Here is a 23883-nt window from a genome sequence, read left to right as displayed (position 1 = left end):
AAGGGCATTTGCAAAGGATGACATTTGTGTTTGTGCTAGAAATTGCAATCTGTCCCACAAACAAGCCCTCCTCAAATCAAAACAAACCTTCCCAAGTTAAAGTTAAGGTTACAGAACCAAGGAGTTCACCACTCAAAGCCCATCCTTTCCCGTGTTCATGCTCGGACCTTTCCCCTCAGCCCTCACGCAAACCAAAACTTTATTGATTTCAGCAAAAACGAGAGGCATGTAAGGACTGCAGGACTCTGTCCAGGATTTGGCAGCTGTGAAGCTTTCAATATGACACGACTGCCTTTGGCATTTGGAAAACAGGCTCCAAGATGTGGTTAGGACTCCCAACGCAGGTGCAATAACTACTTTTCTAAAATGATTTTTGTTCTGTATGAAATTCTCTACTTACATAGGCAATAAATTTACCTTTCAGTTGTGCCTTATCATGAATTGTGCATTTTTCAACTGTCCAGACCTTTGTGTAACACATTACATTTCCATAAATGCATACAACATTCCCTAAACTGTTATTTTTTTGATCTAATTTTTATGGCCATAAACTCATGCCCCTACCAAAACCAAAAAATCCTTTGCTGACCAAGTGTCCCTGATAATATCACTGAGATCATTTAAACATTAAGTTTTCTACTGTATGACGATAGCAGAATCTGGTTGAAATATGGACTTACAGTGGAACATTAAATTAACATATTTTGGATTCAGACTTACACACAGCAGCCATCTGTAAAGATGTATTCATGTTTTGCTAATCTTTACTAATTTGGCCACTAGAAATAATTATGATCAAATATGCTGAATTACATAACATAACAATTCAGTATTTGTGTGTGCTGAATAGCAAACTCCCTTTTCATGGCTGGTAAAAGAGTTTTAAACCTCTTGCTGTAAAAAAAAAGTTTTTTTTAAAAAAAGTACCCATCTGTCGTCCACTTTGCAATGAAGATATCACTTTAACTTACTACTCTTCCTTTGTTTCAGTCCTACATACATTTTCTCTATATGCCATATTTTCCAAAGTGATGGATGCGTTCTGCTATACCCATTCTACACTAATCTCCTTTTTTAAATTTATTTTTGTCTTCCGAATTGTAAACTGCTGCTGTTGTTCAAATGTACACGCAAAATTGTCTGAAAGTCTGAATTTCACTGAAAGTAGAATGCCTCAAACAATTTGTAGTCTTACAAGAGTGTTATAAAAAAGGATCAACATGTTGTATTACCATGGAAATTCTGAAAAACATACTTTCCCAAACAAATATTACTTTTTCTCAATGGTATGAAGTAATGAAAACCACATGTGTAAATCTGCGATCCGTGCAGTAGTTCAAGCTGCAGCTAATAGAAAATACAGAGAGTGAACTCTGCCATATAAAGGATTCTTGTTACAGAAATATAATGTGAAAACCAGATGCAGACAGAAAACCTTAATCACAGATGGGAATGTAATCACTGGCATACAGAACACTTTTTTGATCAATCTCAACCATATGAGAAATGTATTTATTTTCTAAGGAATGCAATAACTCGAGAGAGTCTTCTATTTGAATTCAGTTAACCTCATATTCGCAGTGCTTTTATCTTATACGTGGAGAGAAGAGGGATATAACCTGAGCCAAGATTTTTAGAAGAGCCATTGGCCCTGGCAAATCATTCTTGTATCAGCTTATCTTTCAAGGAATTAATAGGATGTAAAGACTACAAATATCAGGATCAGCCTCAAAAGAAATCAACCATTACTACACTTAATTGTTACTGCCAGAAATCCCTTCACACCTAAGCACTTCTCTGGTTAAATTTTTCCCTTAATATGTGGTTCTTCAGAAATACAATGCCAACAGCACCACACTGTTGCACTGCAATTCTGCAAATCAGAACCGGAGTCGTACAACGCAGAATTTCCCCACTCCTTTATAAAGCCTGAAGAATTATCGGTTCAAAACTAAGCTTAATTCAGGCTCCCTTCTACCTGCTGGAAGTGCCAGTGAGTGCCCTCCACGCACACAGCTCATGGGTGCCAGCAGGAACCAACGGACCACAGCACACCGCAGCTATCCAGCCACATCAAGGGTCCAGAGGGCAGACTGCCTTCTGCCAACTTCCCGCACCAAGGCAGGACCAAGATAACTCTCACCAGTTTTCACTGCTGGTGATGTTTCTGCTCAACTTTTAAGACATTGAAATATTACAGTAGTAGTAAACTCCTCATGTAAAATATGGAAATTGCCATTAAAATCTGAAAATCAGGTTCCGAATTCAGGTCATCGGTATGCTACCAGCAGGACTTACCTACACTGTTACCAACGCTCAGCATCTTCAAGCGACCACTCCTACAGTTCATCGGCCATTTCACATAAGAGTTACATTTGCCTAGACAAATTTTACATCTGGTGATTGAACTATACTGTTACAATAAACTGCAACATAAAAAAAGCTTATGCTAGAAAACAAAAACTTAAGAAAGAAAAAGCATTCAGAGATGACAGATCTCCAAGCTCTTGGGCACTAGCCATGGTAGTTTACCTCCTGATCCCTGCAGCATCCTCCTCCACTCTACCCAAGGACATCGCAGCTCTTCACACAGCACTGGCTGACTGCCACGGTTCACAACTGAGCTTTTTAAGGTAACCTAAAGTTGTTATTCATTTATTTTGATAGTAGTAAATAACATAAACCGCAATGATTTGGTAGGTGTTACACTGGAGGGAAGAAGGAGTGACAAAAGCCTTTGATGGGGACAGAGTGGGCAGATTCTCCCTCTCTCTGAGAGCCTCTAAGTTCCATTACCATCATTCCATTTCAGGTACCCGCAGTAAGAGGACACAGTCTTTTCAGTACCCTACCACAGGACTCCCAACAATGAACCCACTGGTGTTCATCGGACTAATTCTGCTCAAGTTCCTGTAAACGTGCTGCCTTAGTTGAACCCCTGTAGGCTAAGTGAAATTTGAAGTCAACTACTTGCTTTTTCCCTCCTGTGTTGACAAGCAGCAAACCATCTGATGAAAATACTTTGATTCCACCACTGCAACAGACGTTTTTTAAATCATCTTGTCTCTTCTGCCATTTCACTTTAAATCTCTGAGAAGGCAGCAGCAATAGATAGTAGAGAAGTCAACATTTAACACTGAAGTAATAATACGGGCTGGATATGCTTGTCTTATTTCTAAACAAGCATGCCTAGATTAATAATAAACTTTGGCCAGATATATATTTTAATTTGCATGTTTTTCATATAGCATCATCATCATGGGTGTAGAGTGCTAAAAATGGAGTGAAATCTTCCAGCTGTAAAAGAGTTCCATGTGACAAAACAGAGAGATCCTGAAAACTCCTGCTTCATGTCATGTGTGTGTGTGCCTGTGTCTTTTTTTTCCCTCTCATCTAATTTCATCTGTGAGAGACTGTCCCTAGAGGACAAGAGAAGAGAGAACCAATTATATCCAGAGGTTGGTTTCTCCAAAATGAAGGCATCTGTTCCATGCCAACGACTTCCACATGGAAGAAAAACAGAACTTTGAAGGCATCTGCGTTCATGGTTGACAGTTGCAGATCTTAGGGTCTACTGTAATTGCCCAGCTGCAAACATGATTTGGTTGCTGCTGTTGTCAGCTGATCTCCTTGCACTGAAGAGAAGGGAACTTAAATAGCAAATAGCTGGATAAAAATCAGATATTCTTACACAATACTGACACCTTTTCCCTTCTGAAGGGGGTATTTTTCTTGGTACAACAGGTTTGATGGAAGTAAATTGCAAAGTGGTTTTTAAATGAACATTTTACAAAATACTCTGCTTTAAAATGCTATTCTTTAAATAACGTACAAGTCTAAGCACAATGTGCTCATTATTTGCTAGTATTTCAGGCTGATATTTTATAAGAGTGATTCAGAAACCAGTATGATTCACCAGCCGCATAATCCCCCAGCCCACCTTATTTAGGCAAGCAGTCTCAGTAAAACCCAGAGTACACCTGAGCAGAAGCTCAGAGTTTTCACCCAAAATGCATATGGCAGGTAACTAGTATGGTATTTATTACTCAACTCGCGTCACTTCCAATGTGAGTGGATACTTTCCAGAAGGCACTTAAAAAAACATTACTGGTAGTTCAAAACCTGGCTTACAGCACTGGGTGCGACACTTGGCAGCGAGATACTCAGCAATGCTGTGCGCCTTCACTGTCAAAAAAATCAAGCAAACAGTTAACAAGAAGCCCATCCAAAGCAGCAAGCCCCCAGCCGATTCTCCAAAGCGCAGCACCGAGCGCCATTTGGGGATCCAAGACTACTGATGGCGCAGCTCCAGCAAAGACCATTGAAACCTGACTGGTCCAGGCAGAAAAGGCACTTACGTTCCCTATCTTCCACTCAACCAGATAGAAGCGGATCATAGTTTCCAGCAATATTTCATGCACCTCATGGCTCTGTGCAGTTTTCTTACCTAGGACTTCTGCCACTAGCTTGAAAGTCAGTCAACGCTGTATGTTAGGGAAATACCTTTTAACTTAATTTTTATTTTAAATGGAATTCTTTGTTATTCTGCCGGATTCCAGCTGTGATCCCAAACACGCTACACAGTCATGGCACTCAGCCCTTTCAGTCAGGTAGCCACACAGCTTCGGAAGTATGACAAGGGTTCCTACTCAGTTTCCCTTGCCTGACACATACCTCAAGCTACTACGAACACATGAAGTAGCAACCTGGGGGGACACAGTAGGCCTGACGCTTCCTGACCACTTTTAACTTGCCTCCAGGAAGGACAAGAGCTGAGAGCAAGGACAATTAACACAGCCACCTGCTTCCTGGGACCTCCTGGGCAGCACCCAGGGCCACCGATGACTCTCAGTGCCACCAAGCTCCTGCCCATCCTTCTCTTCCCAGAGAAGCCACGGGATAATAAAAACAATAGTGGCCAATAATAGCTCTGTAAAAGGAGAAAAAAAAGCCTTGACTTTAAAAAAAAAAAAAATTAAGAAAATTAACATCAAAACCTTCCATGAATTTCATGTGAAGAGGATGGGACCAATAAATCTCAGAACACAGAAGGGAAATTATACATTGATCCGTTCTTTAAAACTACTGTAGCTGTTATTTGCTGTAGCTGTACATTTCTTGGGAAACTTTTGGAGCATGCAGATGGCTAAACACAGCTGAACACAGCTCTTTGGAGACAGAAGTTGAGAATCCTGGTCCCACGGACTCAATGGGAACCTCTGAGAATATTGTTACAGAAGGAACAGCCTTTTTCTCTCCTTGATATGGAATTCTTCATCAGGTAAGTCACTTACAATTCACAGGGAATAACTTCCTTTACATTAAGACCTGAACTAGCCCACTTAGCCTTACATAAGATAATGGCATCAGGGCCATATTTGGATCTAAGTCTCAGAAACATTCCAGCAAAGTACTGTTAAGATCACAGACATGAGATGGGAGCACAGAAAGCCTGAAGGTCCAGATCCTCAGACTGGTGTTCAGGCGTGAGAAACACCATCTTCAGTAGAACTGGGCATGTGAATACCATGGAAGATCTGAGCTCCAGTACTTTAATTCAACATTTACAATCTCTGCTGACTCATGGTGTTGCACTAATTTATCATGGCGCACATGAAATGCACGTAACATTCAGAAACTAAGCTAGGCTATTCAGTTCAGCACGATGGTTTCCTTGCTCATCCACCGCATGCTCTAATACAGGTTGCAGCATGCTTTTCCAGCTTTTAAGTGGTTTGCCAACAAGCTTTAAAAATAATAAATAGTACAGTCATGAAACAGCTTTTGCTTAATGGTTCCTATAACTCGGTGACTTCACTCACTAAAACCCTTTCTATAACATTACCCTTAAATACTCTCAGCAATGCCACCATTAAAATAAAATAAAAAATCATCCTGGCACTACCACCCTTTGATAGCACACCCGCAGGTGCCATTATCCCTAAATTTGTTGGCAGCTTTCTCTGGCACTGCTATGCTTTAATGGCTCTGGCAACAAAGCCCACCTGGATGTCACTGAAAGCACTCCTTGGGAGCACTCTTCCCAAATATCCTTTGCAGCAGCATTGTTCTGTCTCCTCTGCTGCACCCTGATCATCTCATTTTCTGGCAATAGCCTCATCCTCTCTCGCTGTCAACACCTGAGCTGGTCTAGGGCAGTTTTCTTCTTGAACTTGTCTAACGCATGCGTGATTCAACGTTGGGAGGAATTTTCCAAGAGGATTTCAGGACAGTATCTTTGCTGTGCGGGCTGGGTGTTCACTTGCACCTCAGCTTTGAAATTCATTGTATTTCACCCTAGTAACATAAAGTGACCGAACCGATGGGGAAGCAAAGTCCAGGTACAAAACCCTATATAATATGATGCTTGTAACAGAGACTGTTAAACCTTGGGATTACCAGAAGGCACACAGAGACTTAACGCAACATGCCACCGCGCCTGTTATGACAGCATGAAGAACCAGCATCCCGATACTGCCGTTACAGAAGTAAACAAAATGAAGAACAGAAAATCTGTTCTGGAAAATAAATAACTATGGAAAAAAGCAGAGAAGCGTTGGGGGTTGGACTGGATTTGTTTGCCCAAGCTATTTAAAATGACACCCGAGCCACAACCGATGTGTGGTCGTCATCAGAAATCAAAAAATGGAGCCAGTAGGTCTCCAAATAAAAGGAATCACAAAAGAAAATGGCTAGTGGTAATGACTACTGCTTATTCAAATTACACATTAACATCCATCGAGGCAGACATATATCAGCCTCCTAGAGCTACAAAAGTAACTACAGTCTTGTACAATTTGTAATGGTCATGCAACCATCTCCCCAGATGCTCGTCAAAATTCCTGGCTTTTCCTCACTGCATCTACCTGGCTTTTCATAAATAATACCTGTTTTACTATATGCCATTGCCTGCCACTGTTTGCAGATTAATTCCACTCCACTAGGTGGAGTCTTCTGTCTTTCCAGACCGCAACCGAATTTCTGAAAGAACCTATCATCCTCCATGAAATCTGGACGATTTTTACCTTACTGCAAGCGCCCTAGTCTACCTGTCTTGGCAGACGGAGAAGTAGCAACGAATCAAAAGCCTTCTTGAAATGACTGAAGAAATCATGAACTATCCCATGAAGATCCCATGTCGGTATGTTGCAATATGGGTTCGTTCAGGAATACTGTTGTTGTACAGTTCTGTACAACACAACTGTGCTTTTATGATGACTAAATTCAATAAATAATACTGAGTTAAAAAAAAAGGCATCACTTAAATGAGTATCACACATACCAAAAACTACACATAAACAAAACTACACATAAACAAAACCAAGATGCTGAGCTTCTTTCAAATCCTTTGTGTGAATTCAGAAATATTTTTAATATCTACGATGCCCCTCCTTTCGAGGCATCCCAAAAATGTGTTACAGAAAATGAAAGGGAGCCTGAAAGGGTTTCTTTCCATATTCACATTTCCATTCACAACCACTGGAGTTAAATATGGCAACTATTCAACAGGAACAGCAGAACTGCATGCAGCGTTTTTGGCAAAGAGTAAGAAAAACAGAGCACTCCCATGAATGCGTTCAGAGAATTTAGATAAGAAAATCTGGCTACGCTACGTACAGCTACAATCTTTCTTTTGGGGTTGGACTGCACCCCGACCCCAGTGAACAGCACCAAAAAACCCCACGAGCGAAGCAAACAGCCCCTTGGTTTAAAAACTCCCCAGGCAGCCAGCACCTCCACCAACACGCTGCGACAGAGCACTTGCTCGGCCACACTGGCGAGCTCCACGCAGGCGGCTCCTCGACGCTCTCGCATCCCCAGGTCGGCCGAGGTAGGGCCTCCTCAGCGCAGCTTCTGCTGTTGGCAGATATCACACGCTATTTAAGGCTACAGACATTTAGCCCCTATCGGCCGTGTTTTTTGTAATATTTACTTCTCGTACATATGTCTATAACTATGTATACGTCCCACAGAAGGTGAGGTTTAACAGGGTTAGCTTTGTTGGGGAAAAGAAGGTTTAGAGGAAAGGAAACAACTTTCATGTTTAGAAGATTTGAATCTAGTGACTGTCACGGGAAGTAAACACTCTTCTGGGGGAGGGAGGCTTTTTGTTATCTTTCAGGAGTGCAGAGAGTTTTGGATAAAATCTGTATAAATAATCATCCCTCTGTCATTCAACATAAATTTATGCACATGCGTGCACACAGTTATGTTTGGGAATACAAACTATAGACATCCCACAGACTTCTAGACAACCCACCACAAGCACGGATCTCGCACAAAATCCATTCTATATTTAAATTTCAGTTTATTGAATTTTAATTATTTCTGATCTGTAGATCACTTTGAGGAAAATCCTCCAAGGCCAAACGCCTACAAACCCAATTGCAAAACCAAACAGAAGCATCAGCAAGGCCCTTTCCCATGCAGACACCTGCCAAAAAACCCGAGTTCCTGACTACTAAATTAGAATTCAACAGCTAAGCCCCATTCGAATATTAAAACCAGGTAATTCTCTATGTTGAAATCAAGAAGTAAAAGCTTCATTTTATTCTGCACGTGTTTACTCATGTTGTGTACACAGGGCTCTATAGATGTAACAGTGAATTATCACTTCTTCATTTAGATCCTTATTTATAAAATTAACAAACACATACCTTTTCCATTAGATTTTTTAATTAAAAAGCAATAATGTTATTTTCTCTGGAGATGCGTCTGATAGAAAATTTCTGCTCTGCCAATGCTGTGCTTTCCAGGTTCATAGAACTCACTTGGGTTAGCAGCTCCACAGCAGCAAATATTTTTGTATATGAGCATTTAAGCCTGATTTAATCATTTCATTTAACCGTGGAAAAAGTTATTCCAAAAGCCCCATTAACTAAAACGTCCTTGATGAGCCTAAACACGAGATCTGCAGGTACAGCAGGAATGCAACAAGCCCAAGAACGTTCTGTCACACTCTGAACATCCCTTACTTCGCACAAGGTCCTCAGAATAGGTAAAGCTGTATTTTTGCAATAGAGAAGCATTCACTCATCATTTTAAGATATAATCATAGTTTACTAATAAAATTGTTTTAAATTTACAAGTTAAATCCTTTCACCAATACAGTGACATTCAGCTATCCAGTGCCATTTTTACAGTCCAAACAGATACGGTCTTAATTGCATAATGCCATTTTATGTGCTGAAGATAAAAGTGCCAATAAACAAAAATGCACATTAGGCAGGAGATTTTTCAGAATAGATTTTTTTTTAAATAACCCACTTGCATTAACAAAAGATTGCAATGGCTTCCAAATTATAGGGTGTTATTTTTAGTGGAAGTAGTTCAATATTCATATTGGAGCAGATGTAGCAGTTTAACAAAACAGCTCTTCAAATCCTGCACAAATTGAAAACAGGAAAACTGATTGCATTTTCTCTTATCACTTTCCTTTTCTGAATTGACACTTTTGGCCTTCTGAAAATTTACACATGGCTTTCATCTCAACAGCACCTGCTGATCAAACAGAAACCTAACATTTTCATGAAAATGGTATAAAGGACTAGTTTTCTTTTTACCATCTTAAAGGGCATCAGCAGTCCACTTGATGGCAACAATTGCTGAGTAGATGGCACGCTCAGAATACATTTTATATTTTCATTACACTTACTTTTGAAAATGAGTTAAATCACTAGTGGCTCTTTCATATTAGCTCTTTGTCTGCTTTAAATTAATTTCAATCTCTATCTCTGCCTAACCCTGATGGGTTTCCTTCTACAGTCAGCTAGATTTTAAAGAACATCTGAAAGCCTTTGAAATAATAAGACATGTATGTTCTGCAGCCGCTGGGTCTTCTTTACATATGCGTTTGTAAGCAATCATATAAATTAATATCTACAATTATGCATACACATGCACACATTGCAAAGAAATTTCTTTTTACAGTGCTCATACTAAGGAAAAAATGTGTATATGTATCATTCTGCAATATTCTCACTGCACTGAATTCCCCAAGCATTGTTGATAGAATGTTGTTGAGGGGAGGAGAAACCCAAAGTGCATTTATTTATTTTAAAGTTGTTCTTTGTTTCCTTTGCAATCTTCGGATTGAGAGCAGGTCTAGCAGGTGCTGTGGAACTTGAGCAGTAAGACCAGGTTGAGATGCTGGCGAACACAGTGAGCACGCAAACAGCACAACCAGAAGTCCTTGGGCTCTTGCAAAAGTTTAAGATACCAAGTCACATATATAAAATATGAAACATAAGTACCTTGTTATCCTGCCTGCTTCTGAGCCTGTAAACTCCGAAGCACAGCAGCAGGTAACAAGAATCATCCTCCCTTGTACATAATTCCAGGCGTAATTAAAGATACTCCTGAAACCTGCTACGTGTCAGCTTCTTAACTGATCGGGCCCTAACCCTTCTGAAGTAGTCTGCTGCCATCCATTACCATTCTGCTTCAGCGATAAGGTAACCTGCAGGCAGGGATGACATACAGTAATATATGTGCCACTCCAGACAGCCGGTTCGTGAATTTCAGTGTTTCATCGTGCTCGCTGAGGCAATCGCAAACCTGAAATGTCAATATGTTCAGTCAATGGAAGTAAAATAATGGGGCTCTATTGTCTCACCCTATCGATCCGCTGCTGTCAACAAGAATACATGCCCCCCTGGCTTTAAACAAATTTTAATTAGGCTTTTAGTTACCGGATCATATCTATATATCTATCTGTGCAAACGCCTGACAAAGTGAAACGGCGACATAAATATTTCAAAACTTTTAAATATATTTTCGAAGCAATTGTTTAATGTTGCTGTAAGACACGACCGCTGCGGAGAAGCCGTGCGCTGGAGCAGCCTGCGCGTCATCGTCACCCGGCGAGCAGGGGAAGACCACCACCCACAGTCCCAAACAACAAAACCAACCCCGCAAGAAGGAAAAAAACCCAAAACATAAAAAGAAAAGAGGGGTCAGTTCTCCCAAAGCCCGCTACCGTGCTCTGCGGAGGCCGGGGCAGGCGGGAGCCCCCGCCGAGCCCCTCGGCGCTGACAGGCCCAGCCCGCCGCCGCCAGGCCCGGCGGAGGCCGGAGCCCTGCTCCCGCCCAGCCCCGTCCCGTGGAACACCCGGGCAAGCCGCTCTCCTCCTCCCTCGACCGTCGAAGCCGGGTCCCTCAGCAACCCACTGTTCTCCGGCCACCCCCTCCCTCCCTCCCTCTCCGCTCCCCTCAGCGCGGCCCGGCGGCGGGGGGGGAGGCAGCGCCCAGGCCGCGGCCGCCCCACGCACCGCACAACAAAAGGCAGATCCCTTCTCCTCCGCGCCGGCTCATCTCCGCCTGTAAACCCCGCCACGGGGGGATAAGAGGTCACATCTCCACTTCTCCCCGCTCCTATCGACCCGCGCAGGGCCGAGGGGCTGCCCCCCCCGCCCGCCTCTCCCCGCACCGCGGGTGGAGATTACCTTCCGGCGGAGGGAGGGAGCGCAGGGAGGGAGGGAGGAGGCGCCGGCGCGGGCCGGGCTTTGTGCGCCTCGAACGCACCTCACGGCTCGCCTGCGGCGTGAGGCCGGCACACCGCCGGGGGGAGCGGGACGGCGGCCTGCGCTGGGGCCATCGCGGTGGCAGCGCTGCCCAGCCGGCGGCCGGGGGACGGGCTCGGTGGGGGCGAGGGAGCGGGGCCGGGGTCCCCGGGGAGACCGCGCCCGCCCCGAGGAGAGGCACCGCCGCCGCCTCCGCGCTGCCCGCCCGGGTGCGAAGGTGGAGGGCGGCGGCTCGCTGGGAGCCCCGTCCCGCGCTTGTGCCCGGCCGCGGGCCGGCGGCCGCCCGCTCTGCCCCCGGGAGCTGCCCCGAAGCCTCCCCGCGATGACGGCCCTGCCAGAGACCCGGGGGAGGGGAGCCCATTTCCCCCAAGGCGACGTCCCCCATTGCCGCCTTCAGCCCGGCTCCTGCTTCGCAACCCGTACCTGCGTCACGCACACAGCATGGCGGCGCCAGGCCCAGCACCGTCCCGCACACAGCATGGCGGCTCCAGGCCCAGCAGCGGCACCGCCGGCTCCCGACCCAACGCGACCTCGCCAGTGGCGGGAGAGCCCGAACGCAACGCTGGCGCTGCGAGGAAGAAGGCTGGAGTCGGTCCTTAGGCTTATCATCTCTGGTTTTGAGAAGGCAGAGGGTTTGTTGTGGTGGATTGCATCCAAGAGAACCGGGTTCCTTGGGAGGTGTGGGGAAGGGGAGGTGGCCCGACCTGCCTACCATGAGCACAGCCAGCCAGCAGAACGGCTGCGCCAGCGCTGGGTTGCCAAGCGAGCTCTGCGCGCTCTGGTTTTAAAGTTTTAAAGACGTTTTTCCCGCTTATTTGTTAAGGAAACACATTTCCATTGCACGTCTGCGGAGGAGCACCGTGAAGGCTGGGGTGAGGACAATGATGGCATGTTGGAGTAAGACAGGCATTGTTCAGTGCAGAACTGCTTCCAAAACCACTCATCCAAGATAGCGGGGCTTTTCCACAAGAAAAGATATAACGGGAATTTGACATATAATACAAAGTGAAAACCAGAACCTGGATGGGGGAAGGGTGTGTGTGTGCAAATCGTGTCACTGCAATGAATGTCAGATAAAAAGGGGTCTGTCACAAATCCTCCACTAATCCAATAATGCAAAAACCTCTTGGTATTGCTGAGACCTGGCACAAGGTAATTTTTTGTTATTTTTCATAAACCACTCTACACGTTTAGCCTTAGAAAGACATCAGTTTGGCATATTTTCCTATCACAAAGACAAGACTTTGATTTTTCATTAAAGGCAAACTGATTTTCAAGTGTCAAATTTACTATACATTCCTCAGCCAGTATTTTCACCCTGAAGAAGGGCCACTTCTCCCTCAACTTCCTCCAGTTGTCAGCTGTGTGACAACCATATTTAGAGATAATCAGACAGGTCATATTACAAGAGTTAGTCGACTCATTTGAAACCTTAGCCCCTAAACTTAACGGTTTGTTCTATGCATTTCTAAAGAAGAGTGACTTCAATCAATTAAACCTGCAAGGTACCACAGAGCTTTCCCTCTGCATATGTTCTTTCAAAATCTTACGCACGAGTGAGACATTACTCTTCTAAAGATTTTTGTTACAGATTTTTTACTTGACATATATATGTGTATAATCATGCCATGAACTAATTTAGGATCCGTCAGACTCTCATCTTGCAGAGCCACAAATGCGTGTCTTGTATCTACGTTGGCCATTCCAACAGGCAGCTTTACTACTCAAATCACAGTTCTCTAAAGAAAAACTAATCCAGGATCCTCTCTAATGTAAACAGTTTGCTTCGAAAACACTCACATTTAAAAATAAAGCAATGTGTGTTAATAAAATAAATACAATCAAGACTACAAACGTGTAACAGAAGTGGCGTTCCATAAGCACAGCTGTCTCAAAGTCCAAGCTGCAGGCTAGAAATCTTAATTTCAACTGACTCTCTCTTAATAATGGGTTACCTTCCTATAAAGCGTGAAGTCCATCTGCCCCAGGCAGATAAGTTTTGAAGCATTAAAACAGATAAAAATCTAACATTTTCTTTCTTGCATTGAATATCTGAATTCTAGTGTGCTATAATGTGAGAATTCCAGCATGTGACCATTATGGCATAATATCTCATAGCTCAGCTTGTCATTACTTCACTTGTAATTCTTATGTTAATTATGTTCATAATTACTATAAACAGATGTGGTAGAAATTCATGTGACCTTTTACTGCAGAATGCATTTCTCACTCCTTCCACTTTATTCCAGTAATATAGTGTTAAACCAGAGGAAAGTATTCCTGACATACTCAGCATGCATGTGTGTACATACTTAACATGAAACCGTTTCTACCTCGTATTTCAGCCAAAGGACCACCTCTATGCCAGTACATGGACACAAAGTGCTGGTAACCGAGAAGCCTACCCTGAAACATACCCCTAAAAGACTCTGCTTACAATGAGCCTCTGACTAAACCTAGCTGAACAGCCACCACTGAAGCCTAGGACTTAAACGGAGCACCGCATTTTTATTCAGCACCTTTGTTAATGCAGCAGTATTTTGCTTTACAAGTACATGACAGCCATACAGCAATTTATTTTACTCACAGCCCAGCCATCACCGTCTGTACACAAAACACATTTATAATAAAAATCACTATGAATTTCATTAAGAGAAAGCCTACTCAAATTTCATTTCTTTGGACCTAATCTATAATTAGTGTGGACAGACAGGTGCAAACCTTTCTCCTCTACAGATGGCTACTGGAAATGGGGCAAAATAGCTCCTTCTGTTTAAACAACACACAGATAACCTGCTCTGCTCTTATCACTTACAATTACCTCCATTATACTGAACTAACGTTTACTTTAATAAAATGTCCACTGTTCTCTAAACGTTATTTGGAAACTTTCATATCAATGGCAGGAGAAAAAAAAACTATGAAGATGGAAGTCAGTGTCTTTCAGGTAAAAAATATTTTTTTGAGAAGAAAAAAAAAAAACCTTTTAAAGGGCAGGATATTTTTGCTTTGGATTTACATCTGCTGACCATTTTCTTCATCCACAAAACCACGCAGTATACTACTTGATGTATTTATGCTACCATATATTAAACTAATCAAGTTTACAGTAAATAAGAACAGGATAACTGCAATTTTAAAGCAGTTCCTTAAAAAGGAACATCTATGTGGAAAACCAAGACCCTTGATGTTAAAAGTTCAGTTTTTAAACTAACTCTTTTAGATCTTTCACATGAAAGAAGGTGAAAAAATGTAATCTGGAAGCCAACGTTTTAAGAACTTACGCTCTCACAACTTCTACTAAATTCAGTGTCAGTTTAAACTATGAATACTACAGGTTGCTATTAAAGGCTGTATGAAAAAGAGCAGGCTGCTACTAACTACATGGATCAAAGTTTTTTCATGTAATCAGATTAAAAATAATTTTATTTTCACATCACCTTAACCTAGCCATGAGAAATAAATAACCTCTTCACCACACCAGCTTCACGTTTTATTTCAGCTGATAAGGCTTCTTGATCTCTACATGACAACTTAAGTTTCTACAGAACAAAGAACAAGATCTCCCCTCCCCCCCCCCCATCTGAAAAATCTGACGCTCCTGCAATAGCAGCGTAGTAATATCCTTATTCAATCAGCTAAAGATTTAACAGTAATGGACTGTGGCAAGTGGATTTGAAAGATGAAAATGGCAATTGCAAGCCCTTTCTCCCATCACGCCCAGTGCAAACACTGCAGATGCCCGTTTCACCCAACGCGTCTGGCAGCCAGAGCAGTTTGCAGCCTGCCCGGTACCTCAGTGAAGTGAGCTTCGCATTCAACGCCTGTCCCCCGAAGTTCATTTCAGAGAAGTGAGAAACAGGGTTTGACAGGGAGGAATGTCCTGAGCTGCCTAGCCACTGACCAGCACTCCAGGTGGAGCTGTTTTTCTCCCCTTTATTCTATAAACAATACTTCCAGTATAAAACTCCATGTGCACGCAGGCATACATAGCGTTAAAAGTACGCAGATGAGAGACGCCATGTGATGTTTTACTGGTCCATTATTTAGGCACCAAACGAGTTAACGTTAAGGTGGTCAAAAACGGGAGAAGGCAATGTTTTACTTAAAAAGATTTTGGAAACTATTTAAAAGCTGAAAGCCTTTGAAGAAAAACAACTTGTGCAGCAGTTGCCAGGAAGCAGTGACCTAACGCTGCTGTCTGCATTCCATTACAGACAGAATGGTTCTTGTCTCCTACGGCATGCTCCGGGCTGGGGAGCCCAGCCGCTCACCCTCCTGCGAATGCAGGGCCCGGGGAAGACGTCCTGCCATCTCCGGAACGCCTTGCCCAGCTTTGGCTTGCCAGGGACATCAACGGGTTTAAGGTTGGACTGGGTTTTTTGGTGGGCTTTGGGGTTTTCTGGCGCTGATGCGTGGTCACGCTTCCCATGACAGCAAAAAAAAAAAAGATGCACGGATTGAAAGTAGCAGCAACGATGTTGGAGGTTCAGATACGATCAAACTGACCGTAGAAAAGTTATCAATTATCAAATAAAGTGTAACTTCCTAATTAAAAACCTTTACAGCAAGTCTGCAGCGCATCTCCCACCTAACAAAGCCTTTGCCAACTTCGTATTTTCATAGACTGTACAGTTCTGAATAAGCCACATTCAGATCTTTCTCCTAGTGTTTTTTCTACAGCTTGGGAGCTACAGAAAGACCTAGTGCTAAAACCAGGACGTATAAACAAGACAGGCCAACTTTTTTCACATTCAGCCGAGCTGAAGGAAATTCCCTGATCATACTGGATTTCCTAAGGAAATCGGCCCACAATAAACTGAACGAGGTTTTCAGACTTCCCATGGAAAGGTCAAGCATCAGCTTTAACAACCGTTAGAAGCCAGTTTCAATCCTCTCGGCTATCCAGATTCACCAAACCGTTAACAGAAAGGCAGAACAGAAAACCCGGACAACAGAACTCAAATCTAGAAATGTCTTTCACGTCTTGCCTCAAAACTACAGTTCACAAAGTTGCTTGCGTGAAATTTCCGTTGCATCTGTCAGGATGCAGAAATGGAGAAGGAAATGTGAGGATACAAGGGGATAATGAAATAAATTATATTCACCCTTAGCCCTGACATACTGTGTTTACAAATACAATAATTATGTTTCTAGCTACACGTCAAAAGAAAATATTTTCTAAGTCCTTCAAAAAGCATGCAGGCATTACTGTAAGTAGGGAAGGAGTCAAAACAGATTAGTAGACCAAAAATGGGGGCGGGGGGGGGGGGGAAATCCTGCTTTGGTCAGCAACTCGGACCACCATCAGGGGATAAATCAATTTGCAGCAGCTGTGGACAGCCATTTAAGTCCGGGGCCCGAACAGATTAATTAGGGGAAGCGATGTTAAAAGTGAAAGGGGTCAGCGTTCCGCGAAGCACGCGAGCGCTCGGCGGCACATACCGAGACATCCCCCCGGGCAGCCGAGCCCCTGCCCCTCGCCGCGGTCCCCGGCACGCCGCGCCCGCGAGCGCAGCCTGCCTTTAAGAGGTGTATACCTACCCCCCTCCCCAAATCTCCGCCCAGCCCCCGGCGGGCCGTGCCCGGCGCCCCGCTTCGCCGGCTCCCTGCGGGGAGGCTGCCAGAGGCAGGTCCGCGCCGTGCCGGGATGCGGGGCAGGGCGCGGGGTCTCGGCGGAGCCCGCTGCGGGGCTGGAGCCCGCTGCGGGGCTGGAGCCCGGGGGCTGCTCAAGGGCGGCTGCTCCGGACCCCGGCCGGGCCGGGCAGGGCTCCGGGCTGGCAAGCCGGGGTGGGGGGGCTGTCTCGGCGCCTCTCGCCTTGTCTCTCCCTCCTTCAAACTCCTCGGCGAACTGGAGGAAGCAGCATTTCAGCTCCTGTTTGGAGCGATTTGGGAGCTGCGTCCCGTTAGTTACTTTCAGTTTCTTTCCAACGCTTAGGAGAGCGGAGCGCAGTAACCACACACAGGTATTTCTCTACAAATTAACGTGTGGCCGGTGCCCCAGCTGGGGTGGCGAGTCACTCCAGACCCTAAAACCCATTTCTGGCCCAATCTCGCAACTTTGGCACTAACAAAAGGACTCGAACTGGTCAAAAAGTCCAGGGCTGGTGTAGACGGCCGGCAGTACGGCTTTCAGCCTTCCAATCTCCCTCACCGATGGTCCGTCAGGAGTTTATGGAATGGGACCATTGGGCCCGGGCAGACGAGGTGACAGGCTTAGACCGCACGGCCGTGCTGGAAATGCAGCCCCCCAGCTCGCCGCGCCGTTTTGGGAAAGGAGATGCCGGCAAGATCGCGGTGCTGCTCAGGGCGATGTGCGCCGCCCGAAATATTTCTGGCAAAAATATTGCCTGAAGTGATGCCGCCAGTGCTGCACAATCCGATGATCGTAACGAAACGAACAAAACAAAACCCAGAAATTTCCCCACCAGAAACATTTCGGACGCTCCGACTCGCGTTGGCTAGCTGTGATCTGGAGGGGGGGCGGAGGAAAGGCAAGCCCTAAACCGAGACAGAAACCAACGCTATGGAAAAACACGCGCTCGGGAGGGTTATTTTGTGCAAAACCTGGTTTCTGGACTCCTGAGCAATATTCGAGGTGCGAGGTGGTGAGCCGGGGACGGCGGGTCGCAGAGCCGCGGGCGTGCAGCGCTGAGCCCGCCCGGGCGAGTCCCGGCCCCTGGAGCCCCTCGAAGCCAGGAGACCCCCACGGGGAAGGGGAGAGGGAAGAAGGGGGGAAGGGGCTGGGGGTCCCCCCGCCCCAACGCGCCCCCGTACTCACACTGCAGAGGACCGGAGATTCCCACCATTCGCCACGGGCTGCGAGCTGCAAATAAAAGTTCCCGTCCTGCTCGGGGGAGAGCCGGCAGCCCAGGCTGCTGGAGGGGCGAGGGGGTGGGAAAGGGGAGAGCAGCGCGGCGCGGCTTCCCTTCCCAGTCCAGATGATCCACGTCCACAAAAGTCAAAACGAGCTGAGGAGAAACTCCAGCTGCTCTTCTCCCCCCCCCCCCCCCTCCTTCGCTCTCTTTTTTTTTTTTTTTAAAGGAGGATCAGCTCGAGAGAGGCGACTGGTTCCACGGGAAAGGACGAGAACCAAAAATAAAGCAGCGGAGTCTCCAAGCCGAGATAGCGAGTGCCCAGGTCCTTTCTCCTCGCCGCCGCAGACGACCGTGATGGGGACCGGCCGCTACCAGCGGCGGGGTCCGTGCGCGTCCCCGGGCTGCCGAGGCGCAGCGCGCCCGGCTCCGCGGCAGCAGGCAGCAAACTGCCGGCAGCCGGCCCGGCCCCGCTACCCAGGTGCAGGGGGGGAGGGCTTAAAGCGGTGGGAGGTGATAGAGGTAGGAGACATCTGTGTCGTGAGGAGGTTAGTGGGGGTCAAGTAGACGGTAACAATGGGCGAGCGCGGTCCCTCTCGGGCAGCCTGCCTGCTCTTTCTTTCTTTCGCTCGCTCGCTTTTAGCGGGTGGACATCTAACTTGCTCCCTAATGATGCCTCCCCGGCTTTAAGAGTCCAGACTGCCCTGCAGTAACCCAAGACAAACACTTTCTCCAGCCATCTGGAGAGCTCCTGGCTGCTCTGCCTGTGTCTCATCACTGTGCGAAGAGACAGCAGCGCTAGAAATCAAGCCACTCTCAGATCTACTCTCTAATCCCCTTCTGTTAGCTGATTTCCAGTCAGACTGTTTGCTTTTGCATTAGATAATAGCCTTAGAGAAAACAATTATCATTTTCTTTTTCCCTTTGTCTATCCCTCTTTCCAAAGTACAGTATCGAGGAAGGCCTCCCTCTCTCCCTTTTTCTTTTTTTTTTCCCCTTTTGTTTTTTTAAGAAATTTATAGTTTTTCATGGCTTGCAGAACCCAGATACAATTTCACACTTTCCTGGAAGGAGATTCTGGATTCTTCGGAAAGCAGCAACATGATCGCAACTACACTGAAAATTAATTACTATCATCTGCAATTAATAGAAGCGTGCCACCGTTTGACTTCGTGTTTCATTACATAATTGTTTCGGTAGGCATCCGTATATTTTCAGATTCGCCAGTTGCTCCCTTCTGTGTTTCACTGAGAATATTACTGTCAGCCATATAACCTACAGCGAACTGGTACTTCTGCTGTCGTGTTGACACTGTATAAAGAAGGCGTCGCCACGAAAAAAAACCCAGCACACGAACTTCATATATTGAGTAAAAGAGTGGGGTTTTTTCAGGTTGCAGATAATGGATTGGAACTGTCAGAGCTGCCTGGACTCTGAGCTACATGTTTTTCAAATGTCAAATGTTGAGTAAAAGAGTCAACATAGAACAGAACTACTAATCAAACTGCACTCTTTATTCCCATACGTACACGTGCACACGTGCGTGCGCACGCGCACTGTAGGCTTGATCTTGCAAATTTACAAATGCCTCATTTTAAGAGCTTAAATAGACCTATTGAATGCAAACTAGCCTTACATTTGTTTATCATAAGCACATACACATTTCCAGAATGGGAGGGAAGCATTTGTGTATATTTATGAGCATATTTATAGTAATATTCATCTGTCTCCATGGCTGGCTTTGAAAATTCAGTTGATTTGGAAAATATGCTTAAAATAAGTCTTCTAATCTGGATAAATCTACCTTTTCTGCAGATATTTGGGGACACGTTCGTGAACAGGTTGGCATATAGTAATATGGTATCAAATTCACCTTGAAGTAAATTCAGCTCAACACAGCGTAAACTAGGACATCTTTCAGTCTACTGTGATTTTAGTTTACAAAAATGGTGAGAAGCCCCAAGTCTAGCATTGCTTTCTAGTTTAAAAACTATCTGTTTTAGAGAGGTCTATTTCAAGGCCGTAATTGTGGGAGAACCTTTAAAAAAGTATTTTCAAATATTTTGAAATAATCTAGAAATATCAAATTTTATAAGGCTTCCTTTGTCAGTGGCAGATCCGGAAACGTCAGTCAAGCCTTCAAATCTTTGTGACGTGATACTTTTATCCCAATTGTTGTATGTATAAGATGAAAAATAAAGAAGAGATGTGCCACTGGTCCCAGAGCACGTCCTGCTGAAGTGTCAGGGACTGAACACCGAGTCCTAATTCTCAGTTTACAGCTTTAAAAAAAACCCGCAGCACTTCCCCTTTGGCATGTACCTTCAGTCTAAAAGATCAGTTGACTTTCTAGGTATTATCTTCCAAAATAGGGAAGGAATGTCAGTTTAGGTTTGGAAACTCTGGAAACTCTAGTCAGAGCTATTGACAATTAAATACCCACCTACAAATTGATTAAAGTTTACAGACTTCTGCCTTCTCTTTCCATAATGAGAAAAATACAGAAATCGCCTATTAAACTGCCAGCCCTGGCTCGTATTGCATGGCAATTCCCGCTGCTCCCGGTAAGGACAAAGCCTGCCCAGATAACGAAGCGTGGTGCATCGCAGTAAGTACTGACTACTTCGTGGCAACTGTACTTTTCTCAGACAGTCTGAGAGAATAAATTACCACGATTCCTAAATAATGAAAGATTGTATCCATCAAGTATTATCATTATATTGCAAAGCTGATGATTGAAGCCTGGCTTACAGCAAACTTCTCTCATCCGTACCTTTTTCTTTTCTCTATTTGTTTCCCGCAGAAAGTAGATATGTTTTAGCAAAAAAGGAAAAATAAACATGTTCTTTGAAAGATGAATTCATCTTTCAGGAAGGAAAAAAATGCAGCCTCACAGTAGACCTCACAAATACTTGGTAACTTTACACCCTGCAGATTTTTTCTGCAGACTGTAGATGCCATGTCTGATTTGACATATGAAGGATTTATACCGTGTATCACTCTGTGACATTGTGTGAGAGAAAGGCTGGTAAAAGTATAGTTGCACATGGAAGTCAGAAATATCCTGCTAGGCTGTCCAAATCTGACTATATTTTGATTGTTCAGAGACCGATCAAATGTTCAGAGCTGAAACATGGCTTACTCTTTGCTGTGAATAATTATATTATGGGCAGTCATCTGCACTGAAATTCTTGGAAGAGAGCTTACATATCAACTCACCTCGTTGCTGTTTAAAAATAGAGACAAGTATGTCCCCCTAATTGTCACTGCCATGCAGCTTGGAGTGTTACACATTGTCACATGTCCCCATCCAGAGCTCAGACAACCTCCTCAAGCGCTTTGCCACACAAACTGTGCGGACTTTAAGTCTGTGCTTGTTTTTTCAGCCATGTCCCTCGGCTAAAGTGTCTTCCGCTGCTGAAAGGCTCGGTTTCATCCTCCGTGAAGCATGCAAGAATCTCACTATTTGCTTCCGTTGGAGCTGGACTGGGCCTTGCCGTATGGATCAGGGCTGCGTGTAGTTGCTACCGCACTTATTCGACAAGCGCTCGTTTGGATGGAGCGGCGCAGTAAGCGTTCGTAGAAAGCAAAATAGTCAGATAGAACGCTAAGCTGGATCCTTGAGAGCTGTAGGTTATGAACCTTTCCCTTAACCAAGTTTTTCCAGTTTTCCCTATAATTTACAAGCGTATTTTACATGTTAATGTGAGCTACACTACGTTTTCATTTCAGTCTGTTTGCGCACCTTTTGTAGGTCGTGCAGCCCAGACGACGGCAGCGGGACAGAGGCTGCTGCGGGCTTCACGTAAATGTTACATACACTTTCTTCAGGAAATCCTTCCCAGTTTAGCCGGAGTACAAGCTAAATCCTGCCTTGACCCCTGCACAGAAAAGCAGCAAAGACATAAAAAGCCCCGTGGAGCAGAAATGCTGGCTGCGGCTCAGGGGCTCGGCAAGAGGGCTGGGGCGGGTGGCTGGTGGGTTGCTGGGTGGGCTCTGCAGCTTCACGTGAGGGGGAAACACGCCAGGACCAGCGCTGGGTAACGGGAGCAGAAAACTCACGGTAGCAGGGTGGATCCCACCCTTCAGTATGCAAAGCATGTCCACTAGGTGATGTACATGCTGCAAGAGCTGACATATTACCTGCTTCTCTCTCTGTTCATACCGTTGTTTACCCTTTGCTTTTGGTAGCAAGGAAAACGCATAAAGTCCCTTCCAAATTAAAAAAGAGAGGCTATCTACTTTCAGGAGTTTACAAGCTCCACTGATGCACAGTTTGACATCTTCTCCTTGTCTGACGTGATAGATTTTAGCCCTGCTTCATGTATATTTGTTTGGGGTATTCCTTAATTAAATTATGTGCGGAGGACTTTTTTTTGCATTCGTGTTTGCCTTTTGGCATTGTCGGGGCTCCTAAACACCCGTTAATGTTGCAGCATTCTGAGGCGCTTTGCAGAAGAATGTATGCACAGAAACAGAGAAAGGGGAGCTGGGTTATTTTGGAAAGGATCACACAAACAAAATTTATACATTGGCAGTCATTTGCAGGGATGCCAGCTTTTTCATTCACTTTCAGCAAAATATGGCTTCTTATTAAAAAACAAATCTTTTCAAGACAAAAGATTCTACAGGTTAAATGAAGCAATACCAAGCAAAAAGAGGGAGGAAAAATAGTTTGAAAACTTTCACAGAAGCAAAAAGCTTATCTTGTCTTAATCCATTGTCTATGTTTTATTTATGCAAATAAATGTATATTGAATATTTATTATATTAATATTTAATATTAAATCTATTTTAAAACAGAAAATATTTGGTTTTGACGCTGAGATTTTTTTGTCTGTGCTGAAACCAACAGAATAGATTGAGCTGAAATAATACAGGCTTAGCGCTTCTTCTGTAACAAACGTGAAAACACCAAAATGGAAATAATAAATTTGGTTTCCATCAATGTCAAAGAGCAGGAAACATTTTGCTGTTGAGGTTCCTGGAAGCAATAAGTGCTGTATTAACTGCCACGCAACACAGACACACACTCTCAGACAGGATACCTCGCCTAAGCAGGGGAAACCGTTGCCCTAACACACATGCGTGCAGTTCCTTAACTTCCCACCTGCTGGGCAGCCACCTGCAATAAACAATAGTGGTCTATTATCAGACAGTAATAAAATAAGCAGCCACAAAGCTGTTTACCTAAACACCGCCACAAGTCCCTCAAAACAAGTCCCTGTAGGCTGGAGAACCCTGACCTCCATGGCAAAGGGGGGACCTCTCTTAGGACAACCTCTGAAGGCCAGCATGTTCCCTTTCTAAATATGCCTAGTGTTTAACTAGAGACAGCGACCATCTGTAATGTACGTAATGGTGCACAGCTACTATAAAGTAATGAATCCAAGGTGCATGATCTGTTCCAGGTTTCCTTTTGTATATACACAGTCCCTCGGTGCTACGTCTCCTAAAAAGTGTAGTGACATCTTGTATATGGAAGGCTAACAGCATAACTCTCTTATCTTTTTCACTGACATGTTGACAGTACATTATTCTGTTTAG

The 23883-nt window shown here is 44.6% G+C and overlaps 1 protein-coding gene across 7 annotated transcripts in view; it reads right to left on the bottom strand.

The window, feature by feature from the left end:
* The window catches only part of RUNX1T1 (RUNX1 partner transcriptional co-repressor 1), a 118661-nt gene extending 99660 nt beyond the window's left edge, over positions 1-19001 (bottom strand). Inside the window, exons 1-2 of one of the 7 annotated variants that reach the window (XM_075415873.1) lie at positions 11945-11961; positions 10254-10557 (exon numbers count right to left, since the gene is read on the bottom strand). Coding sequence is in view for 1 of the 7 variants with exons in the window: in XM_075415874.1 (XP_075271989.1) it covers positions 18303-18330 (28 nt within the window). In the remaining 6 variants the exon portion in view is untranslated. The other 6 variants (XM_075415872.1, XM_075415870.1, XM_075415871.1 and 3 more) reach the window with 6 other exon arrangements.
* Positions 19002-23883: the final 4882 nt, after the last annotated feature.

Source organism: Opisthocomus hoazin, chromosome 3, assembly GCF_030867145.1.
Source record: "Opisthocomus hoazin isolate bOpiHoa1 chromosome 3, bOpiHoa1.hap1, whole genome shotgun sequence".
Lineage (NCBI taxonomy): Eukaryota > Metazoa > Chordata > Aves > Opisthocomiformes > Opisthocomidae > Opisthocomus > Opisthocomus hoazin.
This window is presented reverse-complemented; position numbering and strand designations above follow the sequence as displayed.